The sequence below is a fragment of the Carassius auratus genome, chromosome 21 (assembly GCF_003368295.1).
Source record: "Carassius auratus strain Wakin chromosome 21, ASM336829v1, whole genome shotgun sequence".
Lineage (NCBI taxonomy): Eukaryota > Metazoa > Chordata > Actinopteri > Cypriniformes > Cyprinidae > Carassius > Carassius auratus.
In genome coordinates, this window is record NC_039263.1 from 2,747,733 (window position 1) to 2,774,869 (window position 27,137).

Genomic DNA, 27,137 nt, shown 5'->3' on the forward strand with positions numbered 1-27,137 from the left:
TTTCAAAAATGCCTTCATTCCAAACAGATATCAATACATCCTTTGACTGTGATCTCGGTTAAGGTTGGAGTATTATTGAAGTAAAAGATCCTAGACTTTTTGATAAATAACTTAATTACTTTGTGCAAATACTATATTCATAGATGTAAATTTTTAAAGGTTAAACCTCACTTCAGCGGATGGAAGAATGAACTAAAGATATTTGAAAAGTCTCTTTATTACATAATGGACAGGAACGCCCAGAAACTCTTGTATGCTTTGAACTTGTTTTTGCTGTTAGAATAAGACCCTCATCCTTCCTTTTCTTTCCTTTTTTTATTCTGTTTTATCTGATGGTGTGATTATTGTTATTTGTTTTGTTTTCATCTTTTTTCTTTCTATTTGGCTGTATCAACACTAATAATATGTGTTCAGTTGTTGAAATGTGCCGTAAAGGTTTATAATTGAACTTGATAACTTAATAATAATAATAAAAAATAAATACTTGGCCAGACACACTGATCTATACATGACTATATATGGTGTATATATGATTTATAGATCAGTGGCCAGACATCAACATGGCTCATGATATAAAAGAAATCTATAAATTTATAGTGTTTATTAATCCTTTTGTGAGTAATTTCACGCAAGACCTGTGCGTTTTTCTTACACTGCACGTTACAACAGTGTCAGTTCACCATTTTAGCGATGCTGAGATAAAAGTAACTGAGTTTAAGTTTGAAGAACTCACGGCAATGCCATCTTGCTGTTTTCAAGTGGAGGTGACGTATTTCTGGTACGAGAATGGAGCTCCACTTGCCCATGGTCTGCAGCCAGACCCTTCTCGACAGGTCCGATGGAAGGGCTTATGGGATATTTTACAGGAAAATACTAAAATGCGAAGCGGGAAAAAAGCTACTAACTACACTTTTGAAACACATAGTTAAAAGTACATGTGTGAATGGTTGTTAGCACTAACGGTTACTAAAATAGCAGCTAGGTGGAGAACAGCTTACCTTTGTCCAGATTACTGTATTACTGTATGGCATCCCTATTTAGCGTATCCCTGTAAATCCCACAACCTTTTCACGATTTTAACATCTTTTTTTTTCCCTCCAAACTCTGCTTCTTCTCGTTCGACTTGCTGTATGTTTACATTCGCAAGGCCATCAACATGGCCTCCACGTCCCAGAATGCAATGCAGCACCCAATCCGTATTGACAGGAGACATGGGAAAATGAGTCATGGAACCGTGTCAGATATTTCAGTCTCGGCATCAAAATATAGATATTTATAATAACATTACCATGTAGCTAGTTAGTTTCTACAAGCTCTGAGCTCCCTCACTGTCTGATCAGTTCTTCACCTGCTGCAGCGGCACTTTTTATCAGCGGTTTACGATTGGATATTTTTATTGGCTAATGAAGTGTTGTCAAAAATTTGAATATCAATTCAAAATGTGTGCATACTCAGTAATGAACTGTCATTTAAAAGTAACAAAGTAGATTATTTTGCTTAATTGTGACCAATCACGGAAAGTAGGGACACAAGTCGGTTCTGGGGCATTTTGAGTTATTCACAGATTCTGAAAGTGTAGTCTCCAAGCTTTCCAACGATGTGTAACACATGGAAATCTGATAATATTTGGAGAAGTTGGGGCCATTTGAAGGTAGGCACTCAAAAAAGCTCAAAAGGGAGAAAAATGGCCTCTAAACATTGTGCAGTTCTCACCTGTTCTCACCTGCTGGGAGTGACAATAGGGCTCATTTACGTCTCATTTAGATAAGCCATACCCCCTGTAAAGCTCCCCCTGTAAAGCTGCATGGTTGCATAGCAACGACAGACACAACGGAAAAATCGGATCGCATACTATTAATAATAAAGGAGAATGTGCATGGTAAATGTCAGTAATTTATCTTTTTTTGACTTTAATAAAAATGATTTAGAGGCTGAAATATGTGAGTTTTATCTTTTTATAAAACCTTTTTTTGTCAAAACTCTATTTGAACTTGTGCAGTGTAGATAATGTTGCAAGACACTCCTTTAAAATCTGGCCATCATTTTTTATGTTATTATTTTAATGTTTATGTAAACAAAAAGTACATATTGATGCTAATTGTATTTGTTAATTGCTGGTTTTCTACATAAAACTTGGTGTATTGATTTCATTGTGTAGCATAAGGACTTTTTGAACAGGATTCTGTGATAACCGTGATCATTTTGGTCATTTGGTCAACGACAGTCCTGAGCTAGCTAATAACAATAGGTAGATATGGGAAGGTTTAAACATGGAATAAACATGAGATAACGTGTACGTGTTCTTAGAATGAACACAAAACGACAAACTTTGATGTTTATGGAAACTCACCCCATAAGAAACAGAAAAGTATTCTTGCAGATCTCGATGCCTCCAATGAAATAAGTCATTCGGGCACACTTTCTTTTTGTCGGGTCTCCTTTGAGGATGTAACCATCTCCAAAGTTTGCACTGTGCGTCTGTTTGTCCAATAATTTGCATGTCCTGCCACTCTTTTTCCGCAGCTAAAGAATCCAGCCGTATGTTGTACATAATGTCTGGAGAAAGCTTCTGGCTACAGGACTGTCTCCCATGCAGAGAGTTCTCTTTTCTCCTCGTTTAGCATTTACAGTCAAAGTTACGGATTTTCCCCATTTCTCTGTGTTTATCCCCATCAAATGTTACTATCGATATAGCCTCTGATATCTTACGGTCTAACTCGTGTGACGCCAGTCCAATACATTCTTCCTCGTCTTCATCTTCGCTCAGTTGTAGATTAGGGATATTATACAGTCTTATTATGCTGCTTTCATCGTCGCTCAGATCGTCTTCAGAATCTGTGAGCGCTTGTTCATAAACATCCGGCTTGTCGAAGAAGTACTGCAAAACATTTTCGGTGTAACGGCCACGGTTCAGCTCGTCTGCGATCATCTTTGCAGCGTCCATCTTCATTGAATTTTGATATCAGCTAGAGCCGACTTGTGTCACTGGTTTCCGTGATGGGTCACAATTTGTACTTAAGTATAAGTAAAAGTACAGCTTTACAAATATACTCAAAAAAGTACAAGTACGTGAAAAAACTACTTAATTACCATAACGTGAGTAGTTGTAGTTTGTTACCTCCCACCACTAGAAAACTAGTATACATGCCAGGTCAGTATGTGGCGCAGTAATTTTGCCACAGAGATACACTAAAAATGAAGAAGATTTGCAGCATGTGCATAAACCTTGCGCGCTGTATACAAACCATTGTTGTTGTTGCTCTTTACGTGACGTATAGGTCGACACGTGGGGTGATGACATCATAGTTTCAGAAAATATACGGATGGCCCCGTCCACACGAAAATGCCAGATTTGTGTGGACGAAATGCCTATCCAATAAAAAATTTGTGCGTATTCACAGAAAGGCATCTCCATGTGGACGGGGCCTAAGTGAAAGTTACCGTGCCTAGCATTTTCGGCTCGGACATTACATGTAGCATTCTGAAGTCACATGTCTTTACGGGACCTTTATGGGTTGTGTCACAGTGTATGGTTTGTGTGCCCTGGGTAACCACTAGATGTCCTCATTCCCCATTATCCCTGTCTCCTCATTGCACTCAGCTGTCCCTGTTCATTAATCATTGCACACAGTCTATTCCCCATTAGCATCTTCATTTCCCTGTGTATATATACCCTGTCTGTTTTAGGATGTGTTACGGAGTCCTTGTAGTTATCATGCCACTTCTAAGTCCTGGGGCCTGTACCATGATGGTAGCTGAACAAATTCAGAGTTACAGGATTAGTTTTGAGTTGACAAAACCAAACCCCTCCAATCCGGCTTTGTTGGTACCATGATGCTGTTCATCAACTTTCTTTGTCAACTCAGGCTTTGATCCTGAGTTTGTGGAGCGCGTGCACATGATTGTGGGACATCACTGGCGAACAGCCAATCATGAGCCTTGCAACCCAAAGCAAGTTTGATTTACTTCTCGCGAGAGACCCAGCGAGATTCAAAACTAAAGGTTAAAGGTTTTGCTAATGTTTAAGAGATTGAAAAATATGACAAATTTAAACATCAAGAGAATAATGAAGGAGGACTAATAAAATAAATGATCTTGCTCCATCAGTGTAGTCACAAGTGGAACTTGTTAACTTAGTTTATACATTTGAAAATATATAGTGATAAAGACTTGAACATGTAAGTTCAGATTTGTAATTTTTAAAATAGTGCAATCTTTTGATACTAAAGCTTATTTATATTACATGATGTGTATACATTAATATGTATTTAAAATAATTTATAATAGCTGTTAAACTAAAATTGCTTGTATGTAAGAGATAAATAATAATATGAATCACAATAATTATATAAATCATAAAATTACTCAGTTATTATCATTAAAGCCAGACTTCTATATATTACGCCGTGCAGCGTAAGATACCATGGCAACGAACACCGATTAAAGCCGATCTACTTTCATAGTACCTAAAACCCAGGGTTGGCGGAAACTAAGCTGAAACATAGCTGGCTAGCCACCTAATCCAGCTTCATGGTACAGGCCCCTGTTCTTGCCCGTTTGATTTGTGTCTGTTTATGTTTGATTTGCTACTTTGGTTTTGACCCCTGCCTGGTGGACTGGATTACGATTTGGATTACCCTAATAAAGACTGCATTTGGATCTACCTGTCCTCTGTTCTTGTGTGGGGATCGTGACAGGTTGTGTGTGAACGCACGCACAGATTCCGGGTAATCACTGGCAGTGTGAAAGGGGCAAAATCTAGCAACCCCGGAACAATTGCTGGGGCACATTACCAATGTATTTTCCGGAATTGCAGTGTGAAAGGGGCTTTACACTCTCACACTACATTTCCCATCAGCCCCGTGTCTAGCATTGATCACTCAGCCCGGCTGTAGCCCATTAGCTGGCCTACAGTATATAAGCAGTCTGTTCCTACCATCTCATTGCGAAGTCTTCTATTAACGTTGTTTGCTTTTCTGAGCATTCTCCTTTGTAGAGCTTGCCTGTTGTGACCTTGTCTGTACCCTGTGTTTGACTCCCTGCTGCCTGCCCCGACTTTAAGCCTGATTACTGACGACGATTGTGTTTGCCCTCTGTCACTGTGTTTGACCATTGCCTGTTTGACCACGATTCTAATAAAGCCTGGTTATGGATCCCACTTTAAATGATGCCTCGTTACAATAACAAAGTTCATGTTCAAATTAAACAAAGTATTTGAAACAAAGGTTTGTTTTGAGTTTTATTTATTACTACTAAACCACTAACCCATCTAAGAACCACTATACTAGGAACTACAATACATTTTTTGCAATTAAGGTGTAAAATGTAATCGTAATTAAATTTTGACACACATGATGTTAGTAGCTTATTTAAACACATTTTGAAAGCAAACCACTTATTCATAATATTTTGAGGTATATTTTAGAATATTTTTAGATTCATTAAAAAAAATCCATGAATGTGATGTTTGCATTTATATTTGAAAATTACAAAACTGTTTTCAGATGCTGCATTATTTTTAGTTCTCTAATTTGTGACATTCTGACTCTTGTTCTGACTCCTGTACTGAGTGTCAGGTTTCCTGGATTTGGAATATTCTCAAATCAGTAACAGAAATGAAATTACAAAGAAGCAACCCAGAATAAATCAGACATTTTACATTTTCAATCTTTTTGCTGGCTGATTTAGTCAAATTATCTTTATATAAAGGCATTCTAAGTGGAAGTGCTCAGGTTTACGTCGTGTCTAGATCTTCAGGGTTTGGTTGGGTTTTAAGATCTCTGATGAAACACTGAGAGCCAAGCTGAAGGGTCACTCAAGACTGACTGGAGTTGATGGGAAGTCTTTGGCCCGTTCAGGAAAGGAAACAAAAACTGCCTCATCAGGATCAATCATCAGAGCATCTCCATTCTTGCTTTCATCTTTCACGAGAACAAGAAAAGCCTTGGCAACAACATCAGCCCTGCGATGAAAACACAATTACAAAGTTTCTCAGTTTCAATGTTAAATTCAAACCCTTGCTTTATCTGTTCCGTATCTCTCCCTGGATACAAAGGATTGTTAACTCACTCCAGGCAGCCGTGGTCCTTCATCATCTTCTCTGCAATTCCCCTCAGTGGTAAGAAACTTCCAGCATGCTCTTCTGAGCTCATGGTGGACAGAAGATTGGTCTTCACAAACCATGGACATAGAATGTTGATCCTCACCCCATAGTTAGACAGCTTGGAAACGGCCTGTTGATGAGCAATTTAAACGTCAAAGACTTTCTCTCTCTCACAAAAAATCTGTGATGCTTGATATATAAAATACGTACTGCCATGGCACGACTGAATCCCACCACGCCGTGTTTGGTTGCAGTGTAGATGGGTGCCGTCGGCAAAGGTCCCAAACCTGCAAAGATTCACTTCAGAGAATAAATGGAAATTCTGCATCATTTACTTCATGCTGTTACAACAAAAAATAAAAAAAAATAAAAAAATATATTCTCTGTGTTTCTTGGGGGTCCAGAGCAATGTCGGACCCCATTGACTTACACTGTAAGGACAAAAGCAGTAGTCATTTGTGCCCAGCAGATGACATGAATAAATTATTAAATGATGAGAGAAGTTCTATTTTTAGATAAACTAACCATTGAGAGTAGAATTTCCTTATAGATCTAAGAAAGTTTTTACAGTTTTTCTCAGTCGCTTTGGCTTGGTTCTCAAATGAGAGTATTTTTTTTTTTTTTCTTAAATAGTAGTTTGGATGTCAGAATTTTATTGTTCACATCAGATTTGAGTTTCCTACTGATTTAGGCAAATTGCACGCATTTTGGCACATATGCTAATGAGAAATCCACAATAAAACTGGATGAGTTGACTCTCAGTAAGATTGTCAAACTCTTCAAAACTTATGTTTATAAATATCTTACATGGAATGGTTGTAATTTCTGCTGAGTTGGCAAATGACTTCTGGAAACTTTCAAATTATAATTTTTTTTTGTATATTTCCATCCCTTTGCAGCCCTACTTGCCATTGGAATGAATTATGAATCATATTTATGGTGTGTGTTTATTGAACAAAGAAGAACATTACTTGACCAGCAGCGGCTGCAGCAGTGCTCAATAAACACATTATATTTTACAGTACTTTTATCTGCAGAAATGTGTTACATGTAAACTGTGAAAATTCACACTTGCTTGTCCTAAAAAAGCAAGAGGAAGACATGTAAGAATGTGTGGTTGTGGTGATAGCAGAAGACAACAGTGTGTGAAGATGAATAAGCATTGGTGAATTTTCAGTTTACATGTAACACATTTCTGCAAAAGATTTGTACTGTATGAAAAAAAAAAAAAAAAAAAAAATCTATTTGTGTACTACCGTTTTTCCCAATACATTTTTATCTACTGTTAAATGCTAAAATCAAAACCGATGCTCTTCTTTAGTATAGAAAGCTGTCTGTCAACAAAAAGAAGAACACAAGAAGAAAACAATTGCATATAACAAAATTAAATTTGCCTTTAACATAAAATGAAATGAAATGAAAATTGCATATGAATAATCCATATAACATATAACATATAACATGAAATAACATTAAATTTGCATATAACAATTATTATTATTATTATTATTATTTATTTATTTTATGATTTCTTTTTGGTGGCCCCGGCCAACTCACTGACAAAATAGCTAGGTTTTGAAGCATGAATTAAATGTTCCTGATGAGTTCTGATGTTCCAGCAAACAGTTGTGATAGCAGCACTTACAGTTTAGAGAATGTTAAGACTGTTTCGAAAAATGTGCCAAAGCAATTAAGAAAAATTGTAATAATGTAATTATTTTGAATAGAGATGGTATCAAACCTGCCATAGATGAAACATTAACAATGACTCCTCCATTCCCACCATTTTCCTTCTTCATATGTTCTAGAGCGAGATACGTTCCTCTGACCACTCCACCCTGAGATGAACACAAAACACCTTCAGCTGAAGCAGATGGAGAGATAGAGACAGATGGAGAGAGAGAGAGAGAGAGAGAGAGAGAGAGAGACAGACAGGCAGGCAGACAGACAGACTCCAACACAGACAAACAGACACAAACACGGACAGACACAGACACTGACGGACAAACTCATACCAGGTTGACTGCAATAGTTTTTTCCCAGTGCTTTTCATTGATGATCCCTGCATTGTTGCACAAAATGTCTATGCGGCCAAATATTTTAACAATTTTTTCAAAAACTCCTGTAAGGGACAACATGAAAGCATTCAGAGCATACCCACATTCAAGTGACTTGAGTAATAGCAGCATTGTGATACTGTAATTCATATCAGTCTGATCATCATGTAATCATTCCCAGACAATAAAACATCTCTTAAATGTTCAAAAACCTTTAAAATCTTCCTCTGATGTGACGTCGGCTGAGTAAAATTCAGTCCTGCCCCGTCCATACTCCTGATCAAGTGTGTTCTTCAGTTCATTTCCCAGCGATGTATTCACATCGATTAAAGCCACCTGTAATCAAATGAATCTGTGAGAGCGATTACAGTACAGGACTCTGAGATTCAGAAGTCTACAGTAAAGCAGAGCTATAAGTGACTATTGTGTCCCTCACACATTTTAATTGTTTCTATTTATTCTCTCATTATGTGTATTTTACATTTTAATAGTTAGAATATGAATTTGAAAACAGGGCATCTGAAGAAATAACTCATTTACAAATAAGCACCTGGTAGTTAAGACTTTGCAATGACTGACTAAATAAATTTTACTCTTCAGGCGTTTTAACAAAATACAATCAAATCTGATGAGCAGGAACAGTTCCGTTCTCTAAAACACTTTTCAACTTTGACACAATTTTACGCTAATCTTTCTTATCGATGACAGGTTTTTTTTGCGTTTTTTTTTTTTTAAACAGATTTAGAATATAAATTTTAATGAAGAGAAATTATTTTGCCTGTTTACTTTTTTCAAGGCAACAAGGTTTTCTAAATGGTTAAACGTTAAGAAGACGCCTCATTGTTTTCTAAAATAATTTATAATACTTATCTGTATCGCTTTTACGACTTTTCCTAGATAGTGTCAGACTATCTTATTGTGCATATATAGATACTTTGGTCCAGATCAATGTTCAACCTGCTTTTATTCTGCATCGCAAACTTGTAAATTATTTGTCGTTCTGGCGCGCGCATTCCTTGTGAGGTGCATTTACAAAACTGTATCGATAATACAGAAAGGTTTATATATATATATATATATATATTCTTTTTTACCTTTGCCCCGTTTTTTAGAAGTATTTCGACAAAACTTCTGCCCAAACCCTGAGCTGCTCCGGTCACCACAGCCACTTTCTCCTTCAGATCCATCACAACACACACCTGTCACAGAAACCAGAAGACACAGCAGCACTAATGACTAAAAACTATCTGTTGAATAACTAACAGTTACCAGGACAGAGCCAAGGGTGAGTGGGAGGAGTTGCACAAACCCACACACACACACACACTGTATATAACGGCTTTGCCACAGATGTATGAGGAAACACGTGCCAATGTGTCTTGATGCAACATTCTTCTAAAAACACTCTAATAAAACCTGTGTGTATTGTAAAAATCCTGATAGGTTTCTCAAAGTATCCTGGAGACACAGTTCTTTTGGTTTGAGTCTGTCTCAGTGTGGTGTTCTGAGTTAGCCTCTAGAGGGAGCTCTCAGTTTGAGTGAAGGTAGAGTGAGCGATAACAAAAGAAGTGAGATGTAAGTGTGGAAAATAAAGGAGGTTACACACAGTTTGAGACGGAGTGCATTTGCTTTTAATTGAGACACTCAACATATTGGTGACGAGGATGGCTTTGAGTCTGCGCCAACCTGCCCTAATCCTACAAACACTGGGTGAACCACCGTGGATCAAAACTTTCAATTTTTTTTTTGCTGGCCCTGGGTGAGCAGCTCCCTAATGCTAGGAAGCGCGCACTTCTAATACACTGCCCTGGAGCCAAGAGTCAAAGATTGTTCTACACCCTGACCATGCGTGATCAGGGAGATGATAGGTACGCTTCTGCTTTGAGTGCAATAAGGGAGTTTTTTTGTTACTAAAGTTAATGTAGTTGCTGAACGTTATGTGAACTATGTGAACTGGCTGTCACCTGCAAATTTGGCGTGATGGAGGACGAGATGATACACGATCAGCTGTTCGAAAAGACAATTAATCTCGCATTAGAGAACGGCTGTTGCTGTCGCCCGGCAAATTGAAACTACTATGGCGGAGGCAAATGCAATGATTGCGTCATCCGACAGCTCAGTACAAGCAGTTCAACAACATAACACGGTTTGACGGAGCAAAAGAAAAATCTACGCCTTGCGGGGACCTCTGAAATTTACCCATGCACATACTTGCTACCGTTGCGGATCTGCGCAGCACTGTGCAACCAATTTTCCCGGATTCCCGGCAAAGAATGCGGTGTGCAGGAACTGTAACAAAACAGGACATTATGCAAAGATATGTCACGGAAACAAACAGGTGAATGAAATTATAGTACCTGAAGTGACTGTGTTAAATATTGAACATTTTGCTCGTGACTGTGGAAAAATAATGTGCAAGCACAGGACAAACACGGGACATTCAGTTAATGGTGGACATGGGATCGGCAGTGTCCATATTACCAATGTCCATTTACGCTGGATCTTTCAGTCAAGCACCCCTTTCACCTCCGAAACTCAGTCTAGTTAGTTTTGGGGGTGATGCAATTGAAGTGAAAGGATGCCTGCCAGCCAACATCTCGTATGGAGGCCATTGAACTTCCACAGACTTAAACATTGTTTAAAAGGGATCAGCTGTGCTAGGCAGAGACCTCTTTACTGGACTGTGCTTACAACTCTGTGATGGTCAGGTCAGTACGGACCAGTGCACACATACTGCCTTAGCTATAGATGCAAAGTCAGAAAACAAGCTGGGATGTGCAAGAGGATTTGTGCACCGTGTTCACATTTGGCCTGGTATTCAGCCTGTGCAGCAGAAACTGAGGCGGTTACCTTTCTCAATCCAAGGAATTACAGAAGCTTGTACAACAGGATGTGATCGAGCCTGTGGATGCATCTGAGTGGGTCTCTCCAATAGTTGTCTCTGGAAAAAAAGGTGGGGGGATTCGGCTCTGTGTCGACTAATGCGAGCCTAACAAGGCAGTGGTAGTAGACAGCTTATGGAGGAGATGTTTGCAAACCTGTGTGGAGCAACAGTGGTTTCCACATTAGACCTCCAATGTACATATCACCAGGTAAAGTTGCATGAGGACAGTCAAAACCTTACTGCGTTTATCATGCACAATGGGCTATTTCGTTTCCAAAGGGTTCCATATGGAATGGCCTCATCTCCAAGTTGCTTCCAGAGGATGATCTCTGAAATCCTTAAAGGTCAGTCTGGAGCTCATTGTTACTTGGATGACATCATGGTCACAGGAGCAATGCTCAAGGAACTTGATGAAAATCTAGAAGCTGTGCTGCAGCGAATTGATGAAGCAGGCCTCCAATTGAACATGGCAAAGTGCCACTTCAGAAAAGCAGAACTGTCATTCCTGGGTCACACCCTGTCTGAGAAGGGATTACAGCCTGATGCTTCCCATGTCTCTCAGTGTCCGATGCACCACCTTCTGCTGATGGGGTTAGCCTTCGTCCATTTCTGGGTCTCACGTCCTGGTATTCTATATTCATACCAAATTATGCTACAGTAGTGGAGCCATTGCGTGTGCTTTTACAAGGCTCTACTCCATTCGTTTGGTCACCTGAGGCTAAGGAGAGCTTTGAGACCATTAAGAAACTGATCATGCATAGTGCTGCCCTTGCACTTTTCAATCCAGAACTACCTACTATAGTCACCACAGTTGCCTCAGACTATGGGATATGAGGTGTTCTTACCCAGATACATTCAGATAACACAGAGAGAACAGTGGCCTTTGCTTCACACACCCTTACCATAGCAGAACGGAAGTACTCCATGGTAGAAAAGGAGACACTAGCATGTGTTTGGGCCACAGAGCAATGGAGAACCTACTTGTGGGGACGACACTTCACACTGCGTACGGATCACAGCCCTCTGACCACCCTTCTGTCATCCAAGGGTCAAGGCAGAGCAGGTATGCGCATAGCAAGATGGTCAGCTAGGCAGATGGCATTTACCTATGATATTCCGTATAAGCCGGGCCATGAAAACGTGACTGCAGACTGTCTATCTCGCTTACCACTCCCTAGCATTGAACCTAGATTGGAACATGATTTAGAAGTCAAAGCAGCATGTGATCCTTGTCCTATCCAAGCTGAGCTACACAGAATGCTCACCTCAAAATGGTCAAAGTGTGCAAAGGCACAGGATCCTTTTTAAAGCCGTATTTTAAAGCCGTATGCTTTTGCGCCATTAACTTTCACTTCAGGATGGTTGTGTGGTGCGGGGAACCACACGCCTTCTGGTTCCAGAAGGTTTCCAGCCCAAGTTCATTGCACTCGCACATGATACACATCAGGGCATTGTGAGTACAAAAAGGAAGCTGAGAGAGCTCTACTGGTGGCCTGGCATGGACAAACAAGTAGAAACAGCTGTCAAAACTTGTGTCACTTGTCAGTTACGTGACAGATCAGCTGTTATACATACCACTCCACTCCAACCTGTACCTTATTCTACTGACGCCTGGGAGAAAATGGCCATAGACAATCATGGGTCCTTTTAATGCAGCACCTGCTGATTGTCGTTTTCTGGTCACTTTGGTGGATTATTACAGTAAGTGGCCTGAGATAGCATTTGTCTCACATCCTACCACCCAGGCCGTGATACAGTTTTTGTCTACAGTGTTTAGCAGGGAAGGGAATCTGAAAGAGCTGATTTCTGATAATGGAGTACAGTTCACTTTGCACGACTTCAGGCTGTTCTTGCAAAACAGAGGAATCTTACACAGGACATCATCTGTGTATTACCCAAGAGCAAACGGAGAAGTTGAACGTTTTAATCGCAGCTTAAAGGATAGTTTACAAACTGCTATGCTGGAAGGCAGAGGGTGGAAGGAGTTCAACAAATACTTTCTGCAGGCACACCATGCAACGCCACATGCTACAACACAGTGCACACCAACTGAACTTTTGCAGTAATTGTTGTTTGCAACAAGAAAAGAAAAGAAAAGAAGTGAGATGTAAGTGTGGAAAACAAAGGAGACACTTTTAATTGAGACACTCAACACTCTGTTCTGTTTCTTCATGTCACTCCAGATAGACTGATGAGGATCAGATCACATCTCTGCATGGAGCACAAATACTGTATTATTTGTGAAAAGATGACTAGAGAAAGATCAGTTTCAACACTTGCAGTTCCACTTTTATAATATTATTTTCTTTCATGCACTCCTCACATCCTAGTTCTCCATTGTCCCCTAGTGCCTATATGCGGGAACTACATAACACATCAGAATTACAAATCTATATTCAACAACTTACTATGTCAATGAACAAAATATTGCAGCTGTGCAAATCATTAAGGTATAATAACCCACCAATGAAACAATCAGTATACATAAGAAAAAAATATAACAACATATTTATATCAATGTTAGTGACAATATACTTATATAGATATATTTTACAGGGCACCGATCTGGCTAAACCCTTTACAATTACAGATCAAGGACAACTCTTGGTTTCACATCCTGGTTTCACATCCTGATCAGGTCACATAATTTGGCGTAACTGAATCAGTGTTATCTGTGTCTGTCTGCTTTGGTTGGTTATTGGGTACTGTGTACAGAGTGCTAGAAGAGATTTCAGACTTAGCTGTGATAGGCTGTGCTTTATCTTGCAAAATGTGACAATATATATAATGACTTTATGAACTAGTTTACTTCTAAAATCGATACTATTAGAGATAAAATTGTAACCATTCAGCCATCAGCAACTGTATCGCATCAGACAGTGCACTATAGACCCCCTGAGGAACAGTTTTACTCATTATCTACTATAGGAGACAAAGAATTGTATAAACTTGTTAAATCATCTAAATCAACAACATGTATGTTAGACCCTATTCCATCTAAGCTCCTAAAAGAGGTTCTTCCAGAAGTCATAGACCCTCTTCTGACTATTATTAATTCCTCATTGTCATTAGGATATGTCCCCAAAACCTTCAAACTGGCTGTTATTAAGTCTCTCATCAAAAAAAACTTGACCCCAAAGAACTAGATAACTATAGACCAATCTCGAATCTCCCTTTTCTGTCCACGATACTAGAAAAGGTGGTATCCTCACAATTATATTCCTTCTTAGAGAAAAATGGTGTCTGTGAGGATTTCCAGTCAGGATTTAGACCATATCATAGTACTGAGACTACTCTCCTTAGAGTTACAAATGATCTGCTCTTATCATCTGATCGTGGGTGTATCTCTATTAGTTTTATTGGATCTTAGTGCTGCGTTTGACACTATTGATCACAACATTCTTTTGCATAGACTAGAACACTTTTGGCATTAATGGAAGTGTAATATCATAGTTTAAATCATACTTATATGACAGCCATCAATTCGTAGCAGTGAATGAAGAGCTTTCATATCGATCACAATTGCAGTATGGTGTACCTCAAGGCTCAGTACAAGGGCTGCTACTCTTCTTGCTTTACATGTTACCCTTGGGAGATATCTTCAGGAAACATGGTTTTCGCTTTTACTGTTATGCTGATGATTAGAGGCCTGCATGGGCCTCAAATCTAGGCCCGAGCCCGGCCCTGGCCCGAGACGCTCAGGCCCTAGCCCGACCCGTGTCCGACAGCTCATCAGAATTATCAGCCCGAGTCTGACACGAGCCCATGTTTTTATTTATTTATTTACTTTATTGCACAGCGGAAGCCTGCCCTATTTGCAACAATTAAAAAATGGGTCAGTTTTGTGTTATGTTTCTTTTCATTTCTTTATCAAGTTAATTTAGAAAAATGTTTGGAACATTTTTTTTAAAATGACGATTAATGTTAAACAGCCGAGCCGACAGCGAGTAGTCTAAAACATATTTAATCAATTAAGCCTCTCAAATTGACGCTAAAACTTTACTTGGCTACAATAAAATCCATATATAAAACACTTCAAGCATATCACACAGACAGTTAGTTTAATAAATGTTTATTTATTAAACCACAGTGAGTAAAATAAAATAAAAAAATTGAAATACTGAGGCAGGCTCACAACAGCGCTCGCAAACGAAATGAGAAATAGCCTACAATCTAAACAAATTAAATTAATTAAAAACAAACTTGCAGGTTATCTTACCTCAAAAATGCACCACAGAACATGTCCATTCTTTTTTCCATTAGTTTCCAACAGTTAAACAATGTCTAAGACTTGATGGCTGCTCTGTCAATTCTTCGACATCAGTTAGGAACCTATTATTTGATTATTTGACTACTATTTGATAGCAATGTTTCATTAGAAAGCCACGTTTCTGAAATTGTACAACTGCATTTTTCCATCTCAAAAATATATCTAAATTATGGCCTATGCTCTCAATGTCAAATGCAGAAATGTTAATCCATGCATTTATGACCTCAAGGTTAGAGTACTGTAATGCTTTATTGGGTGGTTGTTTTGCATGCTTAGTAAACAAACTACAGCTAGTCCAAAATGCAGCAAGAGTTCTTACTAGAACCATGAAGTATGACCATATTAGGCCGGTCCTGTCAACACTGCACTGGCTCCCTATCAAACATTGTATAGATTTTAAAATATTGCTTATTACTTACAGTATAAAACCCTGAATGGTTTAGCACCTCTGTCAGGACATAAATGACAGGAAGCAAGTTGCAAGTAACAAGATTTATTATATCACGAAAAGTCAGGCTGGGTTGATGGTGGGTGGCATAGGGACTTCGATGACAGCAAAGTTCGGTGAGTAGGTGAGTAGAGTGCGTAGGTGAGAGATGATGAGAGATCCGGGTGATGATGATGTAATCCACTGAACACCGAACAGGAACGAAGACACACAAAGAATTGCTGAGCAGTGGGGAAACAGACAGGAAGCACTGAGGACCTCAAACAACGATCTGACAAGCAAGAGAGGAAAGACAGGGCATTAATGATGATCAGAAAATGTTCCTATTGTGTGTATTTGAAAACAGAACTGTTCAGCTGTGTTGATGGCGCAAAAATAAACACTGTCAAGCCACTCTTGATAATTGCGATAGCATTGTCTCGTGTTGTTTCCACCAGCGTGGCAAATTTTTTCTTCACTAATTAATGGATGCCTAAAATATAAAGTAAAGAGAAGTTTAAAGCAGGCGGGAGGCCTGGCCCGCGTCTGAACTATGACATGAAAATTGGCCCAAAGCCTGGTTCGAGGGATGTGAAAAAGTCGGCCCATTAAGCTTGAGCTGAAATGCAGGGCTCTAGTGTCTGTTGTTGAACAATAGGGAGACTTACACCTACACCACAACAACAAGCTACACTTACCAATGCTGAACGCTCTTTTGAGATTATAATGTTTCACTGAAGCGCGCGGCTTGAATACGCCCAAGAAAACAGTGAGACTGTTCAAGTTTTTTTATTTTACTGTTTGCTTCGCGATGAGAAGAATAAGACATAATTCACCCCAAAAAGATGTGATGTGGATTACCACAGGATTTGAGATTTGGATTTTCTCAGAAAAAAAAATAATTTATCGCTTTATTCAATAGAGATCAGAAAAATGAGTAAGTCTCTTTTTCAATTTAACCTCCGCCTCTCAGCTCTTTTCAATAATAATAATAATAATAATAATAATAATTGTATATACATACATATATATATATATATATATATATATATATATATATATATATATATATATATATATATATATTTGTGGCATCCTCCGGTCAAGTTAAGTCATCTGGAAGAAGAACAGCAAAAATTAGTCAAAGACATACTTTATGAAGATTCCAATGTATTCTCCCGTGGGGATGATGATATTGGTTGCAGCCCAAGTTTACAGATGATGATTAACCTGAGAGATGACATGCCTGTTCAGCAAGCTTATGCTTACATCCCAAAACCCCTGTATAAGCTGGTGAAGGAATACGTCCAGGATTTACTAGCATGGAGTTGGGTGGTCAAGTCAAAGTCTCTGTATGCAGCGTCGGTGGTGTACGTCTGGAAGAAAGATGGTACGCTGAGACTGTGTATAGACTACAGATTGTTGAATCAGAAGACAGTCCCAGACCGACATCCACTTCCCCGGATTCAGGACCTTATCGACACCCTTCGAGGATACTGTTGGTTTTCAATCTTAGATAAGGTGAAGGCTTACCATGAGGAATTAATGGCAGAGGGATCTCGACACCTTACTGCTTTCACGACCCCTTGGGGACTATATGAGTGGGTGTACACACATTTTGGATTGGATCTGAAGGATCATGGAGTAAAGGTGAGGCCAGCTCTTCAAGAAGGAGGTCAGATACATGGGGACTAGTTTCAGATTATGGTTTCTGCATTGACCCAAAATACCTAGAAGTGGTCCTCTCCCTAAAAAAAAGAAAATTGGCAATGTTGGGGAGTTACGGTGATTGTTGGGGTTCCTCAGTTATACCACACCTTCATCCAGGACTTTTTAAGGATCGCTAAGCTACAGACCAGGCAAAGTAAACATGGATGTCGACATGCTCTCTCAATATCCCCTCGATATCAAAGTTTATAATGGCATGCACTAGAGTTCTTACAGAGGAGGTTGTTCGGGCTACATGGGAAGGACTAGAGGTTAACCAAGAGAATGATGTTACCTGGGTTGAGGCTTTTAATGCATGTCAAGTACATGCACGATGTAGACTGCCGATTTGGAAAGAGGTTCATGATGCTTGACCACTCTGAGGTGAGAGCCACACAGACCGAAGTTCCTGTTGTTGGTAAGGTGACAGAATTAAAGGAGAGTGGTGGAGAACTGACACCTGAGATTATGACAATTGTGAAAGGAGGCCTCAAGAGACTGTTGTATGAGTGGAGAATTGGAATTGGATCTCCAAGAGGGACTGCTCTATCATAAGACCAATCAAAGATCTCAACTTGTTCTTCCAGTTAAGTTTAAGGAGGTGGCCTAGAACCAGCTACACAATGAAAGTGAAAAAAAAGTGAAAGTCGTGACATTTGCCAAGTATGGTAACCCATACTCGGAATTGGTCCTCTGCATTTAACCCATCCAAGTGCACACAGCAGTGAGATGTGAACACACCATGAACACACACCCGGAGCAGTAGGCAGCTATATATCCAGCTCCCAGGGAGTAACTCTGGCTTCAGTGCCTTGCTCAAGGGCACTTCAGCATTGGGTATTGAGGGTGGAAGAGAGTGCTGTTCATTCACTCCCCCCACATACAACTCCTGACCAAGACTCGAACCGGTGACCTTCGGGTAACTAGTCTCTCTAACCACTAGGCCACAGCTGCCCCACTCAATAACATGGGTTATGTGGGGATGGAACGAGTTCTAGACTTAGCAAAGAGCAGATTCTACTGGCCTTTTATGAAGAAGGAGATCGAGTACTATGTCACCCAGCACCTGCCATTGCGTGAAGCAAAAGAAACCAGTGGTGAAGATCAGAGCCCCGATGGGAAGTCTTACTTCAAGTTGCCCACTGGATTTCATGTCCACTGACTTCCTGAAACTGGAGTGGAGATGTGGCGGATACAAATATATTCTGATCATGGTGGACCATTTTACAACATTTGCCCAGGTGTACCCGACAAGAGACAAGTCGGTAAGGACGGCAGCTGAGAGAATATTTAATGACTATATCCCAAGATTTGTTTGGTTGAAGATCAGAGGATGATCAATACTCACCTCAAAAGTATGCAGAGAAGTGGGCCCAACATATGGCTGATGCTTATAAACTAGCTGCGGACAACCGTAAACAAGTGAGTGTGCGGATTAAGAAATACTATAACCAGCACATTCGTGGTGTTGTGCTGCAACGCGGAGATCGAGTTCTGGTTTGGAACCTGAGTGAACGAGGGGGGCCTGGACAGTTAAGGTCATATTGGGAGAGAACTGTGCATGTGAGCAGACATCTCAGAAGAGAAGGACTATACCTGACACTTATGAAAGAGAAGATCGGAGATGGAGAAAGGGTGAGGATAGAGGAAGAAGTAGAATAAGTAGAGGAAGAATACTTACCTGAGTTGGTGGAAACTCACTCATCAACTGACTAACCTGCTACCCTTGAACCTGAGGTCCCAAAGTTAAGTGCATGGACTCTGGAGTGCGCATTTGAAGTGCAAATGCATCACAGCAGCGCAACGAAGGCTGTCCCAAATGTGTTGGTCTTCGAAAGTGCAGATGTGAAGTGTGATTCGTGTCACAGCATCACAATGTAAGCTGTCCCAAAGTCAGAATGCTCCCTCCGAAGATCGCATTTCAAGGCCGATCGCATCACCATGGAGTGACGATTGGTCTTGTCTTTTGTAAACACAGGCCACATTTTGGGACCAGTTGCGGATCTAGAGATTTTTTCCTGGGGTGGCAAAGGGGTGGCATGAGGTTTCAGGAGGGAGGCCAATAGGCCATGGGCATTATTCATAAATTAAAATGCTACGGTTTTCAATATATGTTTCAATTAAATTTTGCCACCCCAGGAAAAAATCTCTAGATCCGCAACTGGTCCCAGAATGTGGCTTGTGTGTACAAAAGACAAGACCAATCCTGGAAAGGTTGTGTCATAGTGACAATGTAGTTGACACTTTGAGCAGGTGATTTAAATGCAGAGATAAAAAATAAATAAATAAAATAAAATAATTAATTAAAAATTTCCACAAACTGGACTGAAGCAGAGACAAGGGAACTTGATGCAAGAGTGTATGATCAAATAAAAGAATGCAGGAGTGTGCTTTCTCAAGAGAAAATCACAGATTTTTTTGGAATTATCTGCGGATCTAGAGATTTTTTCCTGGGGTGGCAAAGGGGTGGCATGAGGTTTCAGGAGGGAGGCCAATAGGCCATGGGCATTATTCATAATTTAAAATGCTACGGTTTTCATTTAATGTGTTTTGTTCTTTACACTACAGTCCATATGAGTCAAACGTGCAGTGCTTGTGCATCACCAGCTTATGATACCGCTTAGATATCTCAGTTAAATTTGGCATGTCGACCATTTTTCATCAAAATTGGATAGTCATAGATGCTGGGAAAGTCGATGCATGCCAATTTTGTGATAGCAGTAGTTTAAACACACACAAAGAGGTAGACTAACGTTAGACCCTTATCTGACCTGATGATCATATAAATATTCAACGAGACTGCAAAGTATTGTGGATGTAAATAACGTAACAATGTGGTTGTCGCAGGGTTAAAGGCCATGTTGCAGGTTAAACACCACTTTCGATTAATGGGTACATAAATCCCTCAAGATATGTATATCATTTTTAAAATGTCTCAAAAATGGGCTTAAAGACCTATTTTTTAAGTTTTGGGTATTAACGTTTTTTTTACGCAACTCGGCAATGATGTCATGTTGAGGAGAGTGAGGAAAGGTAGCCTCAGCCTAATATGATGCAGCGTTCCAGGCAACCCGTAACCAGTGTTTTTCCAACCTTAAACCCGTGAAAGTGCACTGAAACGGCAATCAAATCCGTGACTTCCCACCCGTGAACTCGTGTCTCATACTAGATCGATGTACTCCGAGTTCAGAGGTCACACAGCACGCGAAACAACGATGACAGCCCCTATGAATAATACTGCCTACTGATGCTGTGTTTATGCAAGTGGTACATGTTGAAAAAACTATTTTAGGTCAATGCAACGTTGCAATAAAATAAATAATCTAGTTACAATGCCTGGAACGGTACAAAGTCGTTAGTAGTAGTGGTATGAAATAGTGATTACGAGCTCAAAAACCTGCCTTGAACGCAGCATCAGAACTATAGCGACTGACTGGGATGAGGAAGAGGTGGCGAGAGCAAACATGTATGATGGCCCGCAGCTGTGTAATTTCAAACGAGCCAGCTGTGAGAGGTCAAATGAGGAATTGCCAAGAACTGATGTCCGTCAAAGCCTATGCATGGTCCGAGGAGAATGAGTGGAGAGTTGAAGTGTCCTGGTGAGTTGCTATCATTTAGCATCGCAGCAATGAGCACTGGAGCTAGTTTACGAGCAGCAGTGCGCAATAACGACACACACACATGACACACCGACAATGCACTCAATGGACAAGAACTTCCCCGGATCACTCATGCCACCGAAAGTATCACCCTCATCACTTCTGGCAATCACACTGAAACCCTCTCATTTTTCCTCATGGACTCACCACTTGCACCAGTGGTTTTGGGACACCCGTGGCTCTTTAAACACAACCCCCGGGTCGACTGGTGCACTAACACAATTTCACAATAACCCTAGGGTTAGCAGTCAAACTCTCTAACCACTAGGCCACGACTAGTGGGGATGTAAACTTTTGACCTCAACTTTAGTTAACCTTACAGTAATTGTTTTGGTTGCACACCTGTGTATCAGTAAAACTCCTCCAGATCTTCTCTTCTGAAACAAATGACTCCATCGTCTGTTTGCAGAGTTGTGAGTGTCCTGCCGAACCGTGTTCTGGGCAGCACCTAACGACTCGATCGAGGAGAACGAGATCCAGAGACACACGCTTCCTGGCTAGCTATGCTCATGATCAGCTTGTCAAGTTCTGGACATCTCCAGCTTCCCAGACAACAGACTCAGCAAAAGACAGACACCTTAAAGCAATGAGCAACAAAACTTTCGATACAAGACAGGATTTCTTCACCGGAGTTTTAGACTCGACTGAAGAAAAAGAGTAAAAAACAGGAAGAAGAAGAAGACGACAGTGACAGTGGAAGCAATGGAAAATAATTTTTTGCAACAACTCTTGCAAAATTTGGGTTGTCATTTGTATATTTCGTGTCTATTTTCTAAATCAGTTATGTATTTGTATGATATATAATTTTAGAATCCATGCACTGCTGTCATATTATTTGTTTATAATAAATCTCAACACCAAAGCAGGCATTTCTTGGGTAAAGAATATAATAAAATTCATGTTCATATTAAACACATAGTATTTGAAACAAAGCTTTATTTTATTTTTTTTTTCAAGCAAATAGTGTGACAACAGAAGAATACATAATAATAATAATAATAATAATAATAATAACTTATGCTTGAAATGGAGTGGGGAGAAGTAAAACTTATTGAACCCCACCCCAGTCTGTCAAAGAATTTATACAAACAAAATAGCTGCTGCTTTCTTCAAGTATCTCAAAGAACAAAATAAATATATATATAAAATAAATAATATTAATAATAGTACCTCATTAAGAAACAGTATTATAGTTTCATATGTTCAAAACCACACATACATACTATACATATTCATAATATACAGATATGACCTCAGGTAACAAAGATTATCAAATACCACCAAAGGTAAACGGAGTACCACAAGGATACATAACAATGATGAACTGCTACCAACATGGTAGACGGAACACCATAAGTTAAATACACATGGTAAATAACAACTAATCCAACACTCCACACATTAATACAATCAAACCCCATTATCATTGTAACGGGACCAGACCTTTTGTTTGTAAAGACGTTTGAAAAGGTGAATGCTTCGACATTCCTTTAATTTAAGCCCCAAATTATTCCACAATTAACCCCACATACAGTTATAGAAAAACTCCTCCTGCTGGACCCCACCATTAGGACCACAAAGTTTCCAGATCCTCTCAAACTGTATGACTGCTCTTTATGAGAAAACATATTTTGTTCACAGGTAATAGTGATACTCTTTAAACATGAACTGTGCATGCTTTATGTTTTGCTTTTTATTTGCGCGCATCAGTCGTCCGTGAGGTTTTGTTTATTTTGTGATTATTAAAGTTTCATTTTGATTGTGCGCCGGTTCCCGGTTCTCGCTTCCTTCTTCCCGATGAATATGGAGATTTTATTATTACAGTGGTGCCGAAACCCGGGAGAAGAAGGGACGCGCTGCTGAAGATCCCTCACCGCTGTGGTGAATCCGCGGTGCCCTAGAGCTGGCGAGGAGTGTGCCGCCATGGACGCTAGAGGAGGTGGGCTGGAGCGAGTTGCCGGGGATGGGCGAGCTCACTGCCGGCCGCCTGCGATGTGGAGGGGCGGCTGCCGTCTGTGAGGGAGCGAAAACCGAAGGAGCCGTCACCGTCCACCGGGCGGCGGAGGAGTGTCGTGCTGTCCGCCGAGGGCCGTCCAGTGCCACCGTCAGGCACCGCAGAGGAGATCACCCAGCTGGTGGAGGGCCGAGCAGCAGTGCGTCTGGGAACCAGAATTTTTATTTTTTTTTATCTCTCCCCTTTCTCGTCTCTGTCGCTCTTCCTTCCATCTCCTTTTCTCTCGCCTCGTCTGTCCTACCCCCAGGTTCCCGCAGGTCCCCGTGAGCAGTCCCCCCCAGAGGGAGGGGCTGGGAGTAGAGCGCAGTCTCGAGGGTACCCCCCGGCCTGCGAGGGGTGATGGGGGTATGTGGCGAGTGGGGCGGGGCCGAGGGACATGGGAACGAGGAGTGAGGCCAGGTGTAGTGATTGGAGATGAGCTACACCTGCGCCCCACCGCCGGTCTCGAGTCCCACGTAGGAGATGGAAGGATATAAAACTGGAGCGACGATAGTGAAGGACGAGAGAGGACCAGGCCTGGGCCATATTTTATGTATTGCTTTTTATTTGCGCGCATCAGTTGTCCGTGAGGTTTTGTTTATTTTGTGATTATTAAAGTTTCATTTTGATTGTGCGCCAGTTCCCGCCTCCTTCTTCCCGATGAATATGGAGATTTTATTATTACAATATGTTTAACTCTACTAATTATAGCAAGGCTTTTAGAGACTTTAGTAACTATATATCCGATGTGGGCATTCCAACTTAACTTATGGTCTATCATTACACCTAAAAAATATTTTCCTGAACATTTTCAATGTGTACTCCATCTATCTCAACCAGTTTCTGTGAATTGGCTTGATACTTTCCAAAAAACATCACTTTAGATTTATCTATGTTTAAGGATAATTTATTACTTTCTATCCATTTTTTAAATTTACTTAATTCTTTATTTACAACGCTGATTAGCCACTCCAAATTGTCGTCACTATAGAAAATGTTTATATCATCAGCAAACAATACACATTTAACCAATTGAGAAACATTAAAAATATCATTAATATACAAATTAAATAATTTGCGGCCAAGAGCTAACCCCTGGGGGACACCACAAGCAATGTCAAGACATTCAGAAGAGAGCTCACCCATTTGGACATACTGTACTGTAACTTTCACCCATTTCCCAGCCACCCCCAGTATTCCAAATCGTTCTAATTTCTTAAGTAGTATTTCATGGTTGATGGTATCAAATGCTTTTTTGAGATCAATAAAAATTCCTATTGCAATTGTTTTTATTTGTTAAAGGGACACTAAGCAGGATTTACTCCCATCTAGTGGTGAAATTGTATTTTGCATTCAAACTAATTTTGCTCTCCAGCGCCTCGCTTTTTCAAATGCGCGTTGCATCTACAGTAGGCGATATGTACCAAAAAGCTTTGACAGGATGTCTTCTAATAGCACTTCGTCGAGTTTTCCTTCAGGTGAACAGGTGTGTTATTTCAAACAAACTGCAACATGACAACTAACAAACGAATGTTACAGTATGAATTACTGACTGTGGAAAACATGAAATATTGTAATTAGTAGTTATGTCTAATTTATTCGTTATATTTTCTGAATTATATGCATTGTTAGATATAAAAAAATATTATAATATAGACTGTAACACTAACTTACCTGTCGAGAAGAAAACGGGCCACTTCAGCGTCTCTTTTGAAATCTTTATCCAGCATTAGCTCTTTCCACCTAGAAAAAGCTTCCCCGACATTAACTCTTGTTTTCTGTAATCTACGGTCACGTTTCCTTTTACGTTCTATTTTTGACTGTTTTGGCGACAATGTTTTCTTCTCCTGTGGCGTGGCATATGTATGGTCCATAATAAGAATGCAATCCAGACTTTTAAACTTGCCGGTGCAGTTTCAAGCGCCTCTCACTGCTCTGCACCTGCGTTTCTGGCTCTGACCGAAAACGCGCTGTGGAAACGCGTTGGCTTAGTACTTTTTGTCCCTCTCTGCTATTATAGTTTTGCAAGATGGCGGAACTACATGGAAGCCTCCGTCGACCTACCGTCCCATGTATATAAAGATAATAAATTCTTCATTTACAAGGATTAGTTTAAACATTGGCATAGGTATTTGTACACCATTGAGGGCATATTTATGAATAAAAATATTGATTTTAGATAATAAAATACCTAAAAAGTTACTTATTGTCCCTTTAATGCCTTCGATATTTCTTCTGTGGCATCAATTATGGCCATTGAAGTGGATCTATTGGGTCTGAACCCAAATTGTCCTTCATTAATTAGCTTATGCTTATGTATGTATGTATTTTCTAACCATTCGTCAAAAACTTTTTCAGGGATTTTTGAAAACTGGGGAAGGAGTGAAATGGGTCTGTAATTAGTGAAGTGATTCCTTTTTAAATTTTTGAACAATGGTATGACCTTAGCAATTTTCATTTTTCTTGGGACATTTTTAAGCGACCGGTTACAGATATGTGTTAGAGGCTTTATGATACTTTTAATTGTCTTTTTTTATTAATACCATATTGATTGAGTGACAGACTGCAGGTAACTTATTTGATTTTTGAACAATATTCGTTATTTCACACTCACTGACAGAAGAGCAGGGGTGGTAAAAGTACTCAAAAGTTATACTCAAGTAAAAGAAGAAAGTCCTCCATTCAATCTTCACTTGAGTAAAAGTACAAAAGTATCCGATTTAAAACATACTTAAGTACCGGAAGTAAAAAGTAAATATTCAAATTAACTGTAAATATCAATAATTAAGCAGATCAGTTGTTTTGGGAGTTATATGCAATGTTTTAATTGAACAAATGATGAGATCAGATACTGCAATTAAGAATTTGTTAGATTTACAATCAAAAGAGACAATGAAGCACCTTATCGCAGTAGGGGTTGAACTTTCAATAGACATGTTCATCAATATGCGTTAGCTAACTTGACTAATGTTAACTTGCTATTAACAAGGCACGTTTCAATATGAAATCAATTGGCTAGCAATAGTAACAACATTAACGTCAACTCACCTCAATATGTTTTCTCAGATTCGAGGGTGCCATTGTGAAGTGACATCACTGACTGGAATTTTACACAGTGATGTCACAGATCCAACTAATCGATAATTAATTTTTTCTTGATTATTTACCTTATCGATTAGTTGTTGCAGCCCTAAAAAATATATTATTTGTCTACACAACTATTTCTCATTTAGAAATAAATTAAGTAAGTCGACATTTGAGCTGGGCAGGATTTGTTGTGAAAACCTGGCATCCCTGATCTGAATGCACATGCTGGAGATATACTTCTAATTACAGGAGCGTCTTTACTGATGAGATGCTCATGAAAATCGAATTCTTTTTTTTGAACAGGCCTACTGAAATTTAATTCACCCCTGGCAGGCAAAGAAAACATTTCAGCCGATAAGAATCTCCCTTGACTTCAGTGAATTCCAACATATCCTAAAGATATGGCCATGGGTGATCCCTGTCGGGAATCTCGGGATCACCTGTTTCAGCAGTCATCTTCCACCTCAAACTAACTGCTGTGTGAGCGTATGTTTGCCAAGAACTCGCAAAGTTGCCCGTTCTTTTTTTTTTTTTCAAAAGAAAACCACATTTTTAATTGGTTTGTAAAATCAGTGTAATAAATACTTGGAGAGGGCATGGGGAAATGTATCAGAGTAAAAAGTAAACTTTGTCTTTAATATAGTAGTGGAGTAAAAGTGAAAGTAGATGTAAATAAAACATAGTCAAGTAAAGTACAGATCCCCGAAAAAAATACTTAAGTAAAGTAACAAAGTATTTTTACTTCGTTACTTACCACCACTGCAGAAGAGAGGAAATAGTATGGTCGTTTCTTTCAGAATTCAGCTCCAATTCTTGGTTTGGAATATTGGCTGCTAAATCAGGGCCAACGTTTACCAAAAAAAAATATTGAAATCATTTACTAATTCATTCATGTCATACAGTAGTTTTCTCCATTAGAGTCAATAAAATCCGTTTTATTATATCCTTGC

At 39.6% G+C, this 27,137-nt stretch overlaps 2 protein-coding genes across 2 annotated transcripts in view; both read right to left on the bottom strand.

The window, feature by feature from the left end:
* Nucleotides 1-5,401: 5,401 nt before the first annotated feature.
* LOC113038216 (15-hydroxyprostaglandin dehydrogenase [NAD(+)]-like) overlaps nucleotides 5,402-27,137 on the bottom strand; it is a 32,504-nt gene continuing 10,768 nt past the window's right edge. Inside the window, exon 8 of the mRNA XM_026195481.1 lies at nucleotides 5,402-5,810. The gene's annotated coding sequence lies outside the window, so the exon portion shown is untranslated. The remainder of the gene's footprint in view (nucleotides 5,811-27,137) is intronic.
* LOC113038217 (15-hydroxyprostaglandin dehydrogenase [NAD(+)]-like) lies at nucleotides 5,776-9,417 on the bottom strand. The gene is made up of 7 exons (XM_026195482.1): nucleotides 9,255-9,417; nucleotides 8,373-8,496; nucleotides 8,119-8,225; nucleotides 7,845-7,941; nucleotides 6,314-6,390; nucleotides 6,070-6,233; nucleotides 5,776-5,962 (listed from the first exon to the last, which is right to left on the bottom strand). Exons 1-7 carry the CDS (start codon nucleotides 9,345-9,347, stop codon nucleotides 5,812-5,814), a joined length of 813 nt encoding a protein of 270 aa, XP_026051267.1. The 5' UTR covers nucleotides 9,348-9,417; the 3' UTR covers nucleotides 5,776-5,811.